The sequence below is a fragment of the Crocodylus porosus genome, unplaced genomic scaffold (assembly GCF_001723895.1).
Source record: "Crocodylus porosus isolate Cpor-Errol unplaced genomic scaffold, CroPor_comp1, whole genome shotgun sequence".
Lineage (NCBI taxonomy): Eukaryota > Metazoa > Chordata > Crocodylia > Crocodylidae > Crocodylus > Crocodylus porosus.
Genome location: NW_017728943.1, coordinates 119,483,874 through 119,495,801, shown reverse-complemented (window position 1 = coordinate 119,495,801; position 11,928 = coordinate 119,483,874). Strand labels below are relative to the sequence as shown.

The 11,928-nt window shown below is 43.8% G+C and overlaps 1 protein-coding gene across 3 annotated transcripts in view; it reads left to right on the top strand.

Moving 5' to 3' along the window:
* MTHFD1L (methylenetetrahydrofolate dehydrogenase (NADP+ dependent) 1-like) overlaps positions 1-11,928 on the top strand; it is a 276,586-nt gene that overhangs the window by 259,137 nt on the left and 5,521 nt on the right. For 2 of the 3 annotated variants that reach the window (XM_019550079.1, XM_019550076.1), the window contains exon 26: positions 4,596-4,705. In XM_019550079.1, coding sequence (XP_019405624.1) covers positions 4,596-4,685 — 90 coding nt within the window. In that variant the 3' untranslated portion in view covers positions 4,686-4,705. Of the gene's footprint in view, positions 1-4,595; positions 4,706-8,312; positions 8,914-11,928 lie in introns of those variants that run through there. The other variant, XM_019550078.1, reaches the window with a different exon arrangement.

The window sequence follows — 11,928 nt, the reverse complement described above, 5'->3', positions numbered from 1 at the left end:
TAGGATCTGGAACCAACTTCCAAGGGAAGTGGTGCTGGCTCCTACCCTGGGGGTCTTTAAGAAGAGGCTTGATGCCTACCTGGCTGGACTCATTTGAGTCCAGTTTTTTTCTCCCGCCCAGGCGGGGGGTTAGACTTGAAGATATACAAGGTCCCTTCCAACCCAACTTCTATGATTCTATGAAAACCTGGATATTACAGGTTTTGTTCTGCCATTGTAATAATAAGCTAAGTTGCAGGATGAGGTAGTAATTAAGGTTGACTTGATTATAGAAGATAGAGTAAAACTATGATATATACTTGAATACAAGATGATTTTTTTTTCCTCCAGTCAGCATGGTGGAAAAATCCCCTCTTACATTTACATACAACAAATCCTCATTAAATACATTACCTATTGTTAAACTGCTTCCCAAATCAGCTTGTGCTCAGGAATGGAAACCAGCTATGAAATTGATTAAATGCAGCTAACCCTGAGAGTGATTATAAAACAAATGGCCTATAATGGGCATATACACTGATGGGAACCTACCGCGAGGCTAGGTTAGGGCAGCCCATCTGAATAACATATATGTAATGCATGTGGTCCCCCTCATTGGAGACTCTCAAGTCAGTGAGCCACTATATTGAATACATTTCAGCACCTCTTCACTTTCACAGCTAAGCTTCACCTCTCTTTCCCATTTCTAAATGAGTCTATGTAGTAATTCGCATATGTTTATTTCAAATTTGCCTCAATTCCATGTGCTCAGGGAGAGCAGGCTCTGACAGTAAGAAAGGGAAGAAGGGGCTACAGAGAGGTGTGGGGGCAGAGGACAAGGGGGCTATATGCCCCCCCAGATTTAATTTTCCTGTAATAGCAGTGTGGGGAAACAAACTTAAGGCAGAAAAATTTCCATATATAGAATCTAATTATCAGGGGGTTGTCTTATATTCAGGGTCATCTTATTCAAGTATATATATAGTAAGAATTAAGAACTACATCAGCCAGAATTTGCTTTTTTTACCAGGTCTAAAATAGCAAACATGTGTTTTCAATTTTTGGGACCCCTGGTGCAGTTTTTACTTTGGCAAGATAAAACATTGTTTCCCCTGGAAGATAGCTACATATAGTTTAAAATGAGACCTTTGGAGCCAGATAAATGATTGGCTTTAGCAGAGCTATGCATATTTACCCCAGGTTTCTTTCTCCTCCTCAAAGGTTTAAGGGGAAAAACATCTTATCCAAGCAAACACATTGAGCACCTTTACTGACCTTGTTGGTCCCAACTACTTGTACAATTGTACAGCACTTAGCTCAATAAAGCTATTGTTGCTGTTGTTATAAACCTATTAATCCCATTATTAAGAATTTTATGTTTTAAGTGACTGAGAGCAGGGACGGGTATAACATTTAAAGTGTTTCAAGAAGGAAGCACTTCATCTGTTGGCGAACATAGAGCAGTCATCCTCCCCCGCCCCTAAGCTGGAATGCTTCAAAATCCCCAGGGCTGCGTGTGCTGGCATGCTTTCCAGCCAGGGGGTGCAACATGGGGCTGCTACATCCTGCTCCTCTACCCCCACCACCCTCCAACACACAGGGTGAGGGGAATGGAGCCAGTGTTTCTTATATGCTCTTCTGGGTACTTTGCTTCACCTTTCCCAGAGCCCCCACCTGCCAGAATCAGAAGCCTGAAAGGCTTGAACCCCTTGTGCCTCTTCCAGTTCTGTCTGGGGGAGAGGGCACTCTGAAATGGTGGAGGTAGAGCACACAGGACAATGCTCACCATAGGTGGATCAGTGCACAGGCCAGTAGGGCCAGGGGTCTCTGGATGCCAGGGTTTCCCCTTGCAGGTGGGCAGAAGTCTAGCCTGCAAGGGGTCCTACTTAGGGCATGGCCTGGAACACAGATCGGTGTCACCTCTGCAAGTAAGTCTAATGGGGGGCAGGGGCGTGGGGGGCACAGATCAAGGCCCACACAGTGAGGGAGGGAGTGGGACAGGGACTGAACTGCTACTGGGGGACCCAGGGCTGGGGCAGGAGCACTGCAAGGCATGGGCTATGGGGCCACGCGAGCATAGCTGTGGCTTGGTGCTGACCCACGGTAAGCCAAACCAGTGGCCAGTGCTGCGTGACCATGGCGCCAGGCTGCAGGCGCACCTGGCCACACTGGAGAAGGAGCTGAAGAAGGCAGTGCTGCCATGCCCCTGTGCCGCAGGCTCTGCTCCCCACCACCTCATCTTAGGGAAGCCTCTGGGCTGGGGTTGCAGCACAGCAGGGAGGAGAAACATCCTCAGAGGGATCAGTTGGGAGAAGAGGAGGGGGCAAGTCCTGTAATGGGAAAGTCTGTGTGTGTGTGGTGTGTGTGCGCAGGGCAGGGAATGTATCTTTGTGTCTGTGTATCCATGCACAGTGAGTGAGAGTAGAATGTGGATGTCTGCCTGTGCGTCCATGGCAGGGAGAGGGAGTTTGTGTCTGTGTCCGTGTGCAGTGAGTGAGTGTGTTCCAGCAGGAAAGGGGAGCAGGGGGAGAGGTGGGCATGTGCCCCCCAGCCCAGCAGGATCCACCCAGCCTCCCCTGCTAGCACCAGGTGGGGACCTTCCCACCCCACTATAGCCTCCAATTTTGTTTGCCCAGGTCCCCAATAAACCTTAATCTGCCTCTGACAGTCGCTGACATTCTGTTGTATTACCTCAGTGTGAGGCAGGGTAGAGAGCAGAGTACTGTGGGATGCTGGATGAATGAGCCCACCCTTGCCAACTTCCACAGAGTAAACACACACAACAGGAAACGCTTCATTTTGAAGACAGATGTACACGCTCAACCTTTGAAGCACTTCAGATGTTACATTCAGAGTGACCTAGACAAACTGGAGGAGTGGGCCAAAAGGAGTCTCATGAGGTTCAGCAAGGACAAGTGCAAACCCCTGCACTTAGGATGGAACAGTCCCATGCACAAGTACAGGCTGGGGGCTGACTGGCTAAGCAGCAGCTCTGCAGAAAAGGACCTGGGGGTTACAGTGGACAATAAGCTGAATATGAGCCAACAGTGTGCCTTTGCTGCCCAGAAGGCTAATGGCATACTGGGCTGCATTGGTAGGTGTGTTGCCCATTGGTCAAGGGAAGTGATTCTTCCCCTCTATTTAGCACTGATGAGGCCACATCTGGAGTAGTGTGTTCAGTTTTGGGCCCCCCACTACAGAAGGGATGTGGACAAATTGGAGAGAGTCCAGCAGAGGGCAACAAAAATGGTGAGGGGGCTGCAGGGACATGACTTATGAGGAAAGACTGAGGGAGCTGGGCTTATTTAGTTTAGAGAAGAGGAGACTGAGGCGGGATTTAATAGCAGCCTTCAGCTAATTGCAGGGGAGTTCAAAAGAGGATGGAGCTAGACTGTTCTCTCTCAGTGGTTCACATGACAGAATGTGGAGCTGTGGTTTCAAGTTGCAGCAAGGGCAGATTAGGTTAGATATGAGGAAGAATTTTCTCACTAGGAGGGTAGTAAAACATTGGAGCAAGTTACCCAGAGAGGTGATAGAAGCTCCATCCTTGGAGGTTTTCAAAACCTGGATAGACAAAGCTTTGGGGTGATCTAGTTGGGGACACTTCTGCATTGAGCAGAGAATTGGGCTAGACCTCTTGAGGTCCCTTCCAATCCTAACTTTCTATGATCTGTCCACACCCTTAGATTCCTAGGCCCCATTTTCAGAAGTGACTTTGGGGTCCTAAAGAACTAAATCATTTTGAAAGTAGGACTGACAACTTTTAAGACCATTAGGTATGTTTGAAAGGTGTCACTAAAGTAAAAATAAACACAAAAGTAATAATTTGTTTGAAATTGGAGATAATCATATGTTTTTAAGTCATTGGGACAGCTTGTATTTTTAAAGATAAAGCTATGCAGAATGGCTTTAATAATGAATTATTTTAAATGAGTTTGCTTTTGCAGCTTTATGCTTGTGTAAATAGATTGGGGTTGGTGGTTCTGCTGGAAATGTCACTGCCTCTGTGTTGGGATTCCCACTACAGCTCTGTGACTTACTGGTATTCAGAACACTTGTGAAAAATGAAGTTCTAGAGGTTGGAAGGTCCCTAAATGATGAACTGGATTCACCAATAATTCATGCATATTTATGTGAATCATCTTGATTTATTAATTAAGTAGCGAGTCGTGAAGGCATCATGACTTATTGTTTGCCAAGTTCTTTTTCATTCAAACAGATGGGCTGTTGAATTCCCATAATACTGCCTTCACCCTTTCCAGATTTCCCAATATCATTGCTTTAAGTAGATGAATATTCTTGAGATAAAAAATAAATTGAGTGCCTTTGTTTTGTTTAGGAAGTTCACTCTCATTTCTTGCCAGTGTACTATCAAACTATTTTTTCAGAGTTTTTATTTTCTTCTTTCCTTTCGCTCATCAACTCAGTCTTAGAAAATGAACTGAAGTAGCAGATGGCTTAATTTTTTTTTAAAGAAACAAAACATAAGAATTACAGTTGTAGTTACGAGTTCACAAAGAACAATCAAGCCCTTCACTTCATCAAAGGTATATATGTGCAGAGCACTTATCCTCTTGCATTTGCAGGAATCTAACTTGGTTTCATTGTTCCCACAGATGAGCACCATGCCAGGACTGCCTACAAGGCCTTGTTTCTATGACATTGACCTTGACCCTGTCACACAGCAAGTAAAAGGATTGTTCTGAGAAGCAAGATCCAAGTTCAGGTGGGTGATATATAACTGTCAGCACTGACAACTGTTTTCTTAGCTGGTGTTCAGAGAAAATAAATTATGGAAGTAAGGAACTGGCTTTGTGTGTGTCATTACAGATCTGGTACCAATTCCTGAACTGGCATAAAATGCCATGGCTGACTGGCTTCGGTAGAGCTGTGTCAAGTTATACCAGCTAACGATTGGGCTCTTTTGCAGCCAGTTGAATACCTCCATCCTATATCATCCCAAAGGGAGAGGCACAGTCTAACTCTGAATATCTCCTCTAAAATTTATTCCATTTTGGCAGTCTGTTTTTACCATTATTTATTTTTTGCTGCACCATAAGTACCATTATTACTTCTGCTTCAAACTGAGACCAAATGATCCCTCTACTCCAGGGGTTTTCAATTCCCGGCGGCCAGACACAGAGCTGGAGTGGGGCTGTGCTTTGTGCCTGGACGGGGGGGCACATGGCCAAATGTGGAGTGGCGGCGTGGGGTGGTGGATGGCGGCGCTGGCTGCCACCACGTGCCAGCTTCCCCACCATGTCTGACTGGCTGGGTGGCACCTGTGTGGCCCACACAGAGGTGCTGCTGCCCTTGCTCTGCCCCAGCCCTGCTTCTGAGAGGCGGCAGCAGGGGGTGGTGGGTGGCGGCGCTCCATCCCTGCCTGTGCATGCCCCCTAGGGCCTTCCCAAGTACCCCCTGCTGTACTCCATCTGATATGACAGTACATAGTTTGAGACAATTCTTTCTCCTTCTTTGTGGGTTCTTCATGCTCAGAGCTCTTCAGCCTTCCTCAAAAGTTGTGTTTTTCAGACCTCCTGTTCTTTTCAATGTTTTTTTAATTTCTTCTGTCTCTGTCCCTCCTCTAGAATCAATGGGGTTATCAAATTTGAATACAGTATACCAGCTGCAGTTTAGCATCATGCCAACCAGTGTAAAATAATTCCCTTTCTTTACACATAATAAAACATCAGTATGAACTTTATAGGCAGATCTATAGGCAATTATTACTTTTGTTTAGAGTGCCATTCGTAGTTTATTGCTGTATAGAATTATATGTAACATTTCTTGCTGTTTTACAACTTATTTCTTGCTTAGGAACTATTTATTATATGCTATGTAACAACTGATCGAGCTTCATTCAGAAATATGTCATGTGCTCCTCTGAATAATCAAATGATTGCCAAATCCTGTCATAAAAACTAGGCAGGAAACGTTCTTTGAGTAAATGCGATCTCCTTTATTAGACCACCTGAGTAGTTGGAAAAAAGTTCTTGGCAAGCTTTTGGGTACAATCACCCTTCTTCAGGCATTGGGAGTCTCTGCTATTCTGAGACTCCAAGAAATCAAGGAAGCTAAAAGTCAAGTAGTGGTCCCGCCAATGGGTTTGCCCAGCAGTCTCATACCAGTTTGTCATACCCCCCGGGGAAAAATATATATTTTCCTTTTTGATAAATAGATTAAGTAAAAACAAAAAGCAAACCAACTGTTCTACTGCCAGCTGCAAAGGACCTGGCTTTGGAGTAGCACACAGAGTGAAAATATTAACCCTGGTTTCTAATAAATTTGGGTGACATTTTTGTGTTGAGAAGGGAATAACGGTTGACTAAACTGAAGGAAAAAAAAACATTCTCATCAGACTTTTAGAAATTGCATGCATCTAACCATGTAGAGTAAGAATATTTATCTCCTGAGGAGATGTTGATGTCATCAACCATAGGGAGTAGGGGGAAAGAGGGGAGATCCTGTGGCTAAATGTTTTTAAGGTTGTATAAAAGTGATGTACTCATGATGGCCCAGAAATTGAGAGGCAAGGATTTCTTAGGGTAATATCTTTTACTGGATCAGCTGTACAGTTGGGATAGAATTTGACAAGCTTTCAAATGCAAGTCTTGCATTCAAAAGTTTGTCTTGCCCTATGCCAACTGTCTAGTGGGTCCAGTAAATGATATCACCCTAAGAAATCCTTGCCTCTCACATTTCTTTTAAGAATATGATGACCATAAAATATTTGGAAATGTGGGTCTAGGGTTTTTAAGTTAAGTGCCTACAATTATGTCCTTGATAAGTGTCCTGATGTAAATGATGAGTATGCTCAGCATGCCACCGTTGTAGGTGGCAGAAGCTCAGCAATTGTGAAGGTCAGGCCATTGCTATTTAGGTGATAAAGTATGGATTTAAGTGTCAACTGCTGTAATAGGTAAAAGAGAAACTATTGCCCTATGGACTTTGTGCACCTTCTTCCCTGGTTCTGAGATTTGAACAAGAAATTGATTAAACTAGTGCTTTTCAGTAGCCCAAGGCAAAAAAGAACATGTAGGATAGGGAAACGTGACAAATGAGTTTAAAAACAACAACAAAACAAATACGTATCTTTTCTCCTACCTTTGATCTCCCCTTTTCCTTCAACATGCTATCATAAGTTGTTCTGTATTAGCTTTGTAAATTGTCATTAAAAAAAAATCATTTTCCCATGGAAGAAGGTTTAAGCAGTAGAACTTGCTGCTGCACAGCTGATACAGAATCCTTTGAGGTATGTGTGCATGTGTTTTATTTGGTGTCAGATCCAGCAGATATAGTGATTTTTTTATCTGCTCAATTGGTGCTCTTTTGTTGTGGTCACAGTGCATATTGTAAATTTTATAGTATTATGGTATTTTGCCAAGTAACTAGAAGTGACTAGATTAGTCCAAGAACTGCAGATGTTTCATTATAAACACACGTGTCTTGCTGAGAATCGTTGTTCTAACATGCGTTCTACATCCCACTGTACAGGGCTCATATTCATGAGACTTTATAGAGAGCTTCAAGCAGAATAGCTGTATGGTTTGTCTTGCTAAACTGAGCTAAGCATTGGCCTCCATCAGTCTATCTCTCTTAATAAAGCTGATGATGGTTTCCACAAAATTCTGCAAAGTCCAGACTTACTGTTTTAATTTTGGAGTTTGTATGAATATTAGAATATATTTGAACAAAAAAACCTTTGTTTCAACCAAGTAAGTGTTGAAAGTGTTTTTCAGTCAAACACCTGCTTGTCGGTATTATGCTTTCTTTGCAAAAAGCCCAGTACACAATTAAAAATACCCAAATCTTTAAAAGCTTGGAAATGATCACTTAAGGGAACCAATCTATTCTCTACTACTTCATAATTCTTCATCTCACTGTCACCCTACTCAGCCTGCACACTGATGTATTCAAGAAGGAAATGCTGAAAGACTTTTCTTTAGCAAAGGCACTATAACAGGTGTTCACCTTATTTCAGAGATTCTTAGAGACCAACCAGGGGAATAAGGCTAGGCTTATATGCAGGTAACTGTGCCAGAGAGAGAAAGTAGAAGGGCGAGCTGTTGCATTATTTGTGTGCTGACTCTGAAGATACTAAAGATCCAGACCCACTTTAGGAGAGAGAGGTTACAAGAAGTTTGTGCTGCAGACTACAGGATTCACTTTTCACTTTGTCATTTGATCTAGTCATCTGGCCCAGTTGTGACTCTTTATTCCTGAATCTAACTTCGTCTTAACAGTCTTGTTTCATTTTTCTTCTCTTGTGATCTGGCAAGGCACAGCCACCTACAACTCATGGTCATATTCTTTTATTTTGCAGTTCTGTCCAGATGCGATGTGCAGCTGGATGCTTTGCAACTTAGAAAACTGATATTGTGACCCTTCCAAAGCTTTGCCAAAGGAGTTGTGAGCATCAGCCTTTCTGTGGAAAACCCTATGCGGTGCTTCAAGCCTGGAGAGGGGGAAAGGAGTAGGAATGTGAAGCTTGATGGCAGAAAACGGGAACTGTTTGAAAGCAGTTTGTCTGAAATCATTCCAGCATAATCAGCCAGAAGAAATGGTCTTATGGACTCCTACTCATTTTTCTCCATTTATCATTCTTCCCCTTTCCTTTTTCCCCCCATATATATACTGTTTCTACAGTCTGTACCAGTCCAGCATTTTTAGACAGCTGGAATTGGGTGCATGGTTTACTTTTCACCCTGGGAAAGGGAAAAACAAATTAATTGTGTCAGTACCTCGTAGCACTCTGGCAGATCTTGAAGGAAGTTGTCTAGTTTAAATGTGTCTCTGAAGGGTGGCTTTGAGTATTTGGGGAGCTGGAGATGGAGCATTCCTTACAAGTGGAGACAAGATTGAAAGACTCCCTTAAGGAAATGGGGAGAGTCTAAAGCTTCAGTGTATACCAGCCCCATCTTAAGAACTGTTTATTGATTTTTTGCATCCACGTGTTACCGTATTAATTCCTGTTAACCTTTGCTAATTCTCCAATCTGTTTGTATGGGGAAAATGTGAGAAATTATTAAAACAGTGAGCATATCACTAACTAAATTAGTCTGTGCCTAGAGTAATTTAGAGCATGTCACCAACTAAATTACTCTGTGCTTAGAAAAAGATGTCAAGCAGCATCTCTGTCTTTTCACCTTGGGGGCTGGGGCATGTACCCTGTAATTGATTGTACATGCTCGTATCTTGCAAGGGTTTGCATTACTTCTTGCTGAATTCGCTCTATATTTATCTGCAGCCTTTGTTAGCATGTTAGGGATTAATGATAGCCTGTGTAGAAAAATGTTATCTGACAATACTGGGATAAATTCTGTTTCACCCATTCAGTATTTGATATCTAGCTCAGTCATTCTCACTGAGGAAATTGTGAGATCCTTCTCAGGGTGCCACTCAGTGTTAATAGTGTTAGATGTGCAAACACCTATGTGATTCATGAGATAAACCCAGAGGATTCATATAGGAACCTGTTGTGTCAAAATAAGTCTGACCTGTTGTGGTCTTTCTGAGTTCTTTGCAGCAGAATTGCTCTATTTTTTCATAGTCAGAAAGTGAGTGAAAGCTCAGAGCTGTCTTTTCTGATGGGTGCTGTGAGTTTAACAAAGGGTGGCTTGAGTCTGAAAACACTGACCATCACTGATCGAGCTACTAGAAAAGTCCTGGGTTGCACAGCCAACGACAGTGTAGATGTTCTGCTTCACCTGGGTGAAGTTGTAATTCTCCTGCGCTTTCAGAGAGAAGCTAGTAAGAAGCCCTGGGGGGTTGGCATTTGGTTTAGCCCTGTAAAATCACAGTCCTCCCATTCAGTCTGCTGGAAAGTGCTGATCCACCTCCAGAGATCGATCCTCACTTAGCTGGGGAGCACATTGCTCTCCATTCTTTTTGAGTGGGGAAATTCAACCTCCGTGAAGATGCATCTGTCCAGTTGTAATTTTGTTTTCTCCTGATTTGTATACGGTGCATGCATCTTAGCAGGCTGTCTGCCCTGAACAGATAGATATCTGCGTAGACGGTTGTATTTACCGACTAAATTACATTATCTTCCTTCTCCATGATTAGCCTAGTTGCTAGACCATGTGTCCCCTCTTGCCCCCCAGCCTCAAAGGGTTTGAACTCATACCTGCTATATCCCAATAGAATACCCCTGTCACCAGGGACAAGGTTTGCCTGAGAGCACTTTTTTGAAGCTGACCCATTGGGCTCCCAAGAGTCACGGGAATAAAAGGAGAGCTAGCAAGAAGGAGCCTAACTGCATGGGCCAGGAAAGGGGGCCTGCTGCAGCCAGCAGTGAGTTCTGGTTTCAGACCTGTCTCTCTCTTTCTACTGTAGGCTTTTAAAAAACAGAAGCAATCAAGTCATCCACAAAAAGTAAACTCAGCTTAGCCTCAATCTTTATTCTCGTGTACAGTACCTTGCAAAGTGGGACCCAATATCCAATTTGGAGGGAGAGGGAGGTTGGGCACTAAGTGGGTGAGGGGGAGAAAGAAAGAAAACAACATTTCTTCGCTTGTGATCTTACCCCTTTACCACCACATAGCTACCAGACTGAAGCTGTACTGCATTAACACTCCTGCATTCATTTTGTTTCCTAACTGTCGTTAGACACTAACACCAGGGCTTTAATTTCCTGTTGACTATTTCCCCTGGATCATTTTGCTGATAAACGGTAGAGACTATTTTTGGATCTTCAGTGCTAGCAAATCAATATGTGAAGAGAGAGAGCCAGTTTGCTTATGGAACTGAGCTTTAGGTGTGTGAGCATCATTTGTGCTTATTGTTGCTTCCCTTGATCTGCAGCATAAGTATATTTAATTTTTCATTAAACTTTATCCAGATTGTGTAATAAAGTGCTGACCCATTGGCTCTTTCCCCCTCAATTAAGTTGATTAAAATGTTATTTGAAACCACAAAAGGTTTTTTATGTTATGCCTTTATCAGTGCTATTTAGATGCATACTGTTGATTATTTTTTGTTACTGGAACAAAAAATAGTCCAAAAATATGGGCACTAAACTTTGTCAGTAGATTTGTTTATTACAAAGTAAGCATTATAGGTATAAGATACAAGGGGGCCATGGGGAGAGGGATTTAACAGTGGGGGTCTACTACAAACCCCCCAACCAAGGGGAGGAGCTGGACCTGGAATTTTTGGGTCAGCTTGTAGAGGCACTTAAGGCAAGGGATGTAGTTGTCATGGGTGACTTCAATTACCCGGACATCTGCTGGGAGGAACAGTCAGCCAGGTCAGACCATTCCAGGACATTCCTGGCCAAGATACAGGACCTCCACTTAATTCAGGAGGTGCACAGTCCCACCAGAGGAAATGTCCTGTTGGACCTGGTCCTGGCCACAGGCAACAACCTGGTAAGGGGCCTCCAGGTGCTTGACCACCTGGGTGATAGCGATCATCGCTGCTGGAGTTTACCATCCAGCGCAGGGTGTCAAGGGCCTGCAGCAAGGCAGTAGCCCTAGACTTCAAGAGAGCCAACTTCAACGAGTTGAGGAGACTAGTGGGAGAGGCGCTGGGGTTCTTGAGGGCAGGGGAACTCAGTGCCCAAGATGAGTGGTCTTTCCTTAAGGAGACCATACTCATGGCCCAAGGGGTGACCATCCCAACAAAAAGCAAGGGGGGCAGGAGTGCCTGAAAACCCCCCTGGCTCACCAAGGGCGTCCAGGAATGTTTGATTGCCAAAAAGGTGGCTACACCCGGTGGAAGGGGGGTGCTATCGCCAAAGAGGAGCCTATACGGGGGCTGTCAGGAAAGCTAAGTCGGACATAGAGCTAGGACTTGCATCCAAAATCAAAGATAACAAAAAGTCCTTTTTCAAATATATAGGGAGGATGAAGAAGGCACCGGGAAATGTGGGGCCCCTGCAAGATCCTCTGGGCAATCTGGTGGTTGCGCCAGAGGAGAAAGCAGACCTCTTTAACCAATTCTTCACCT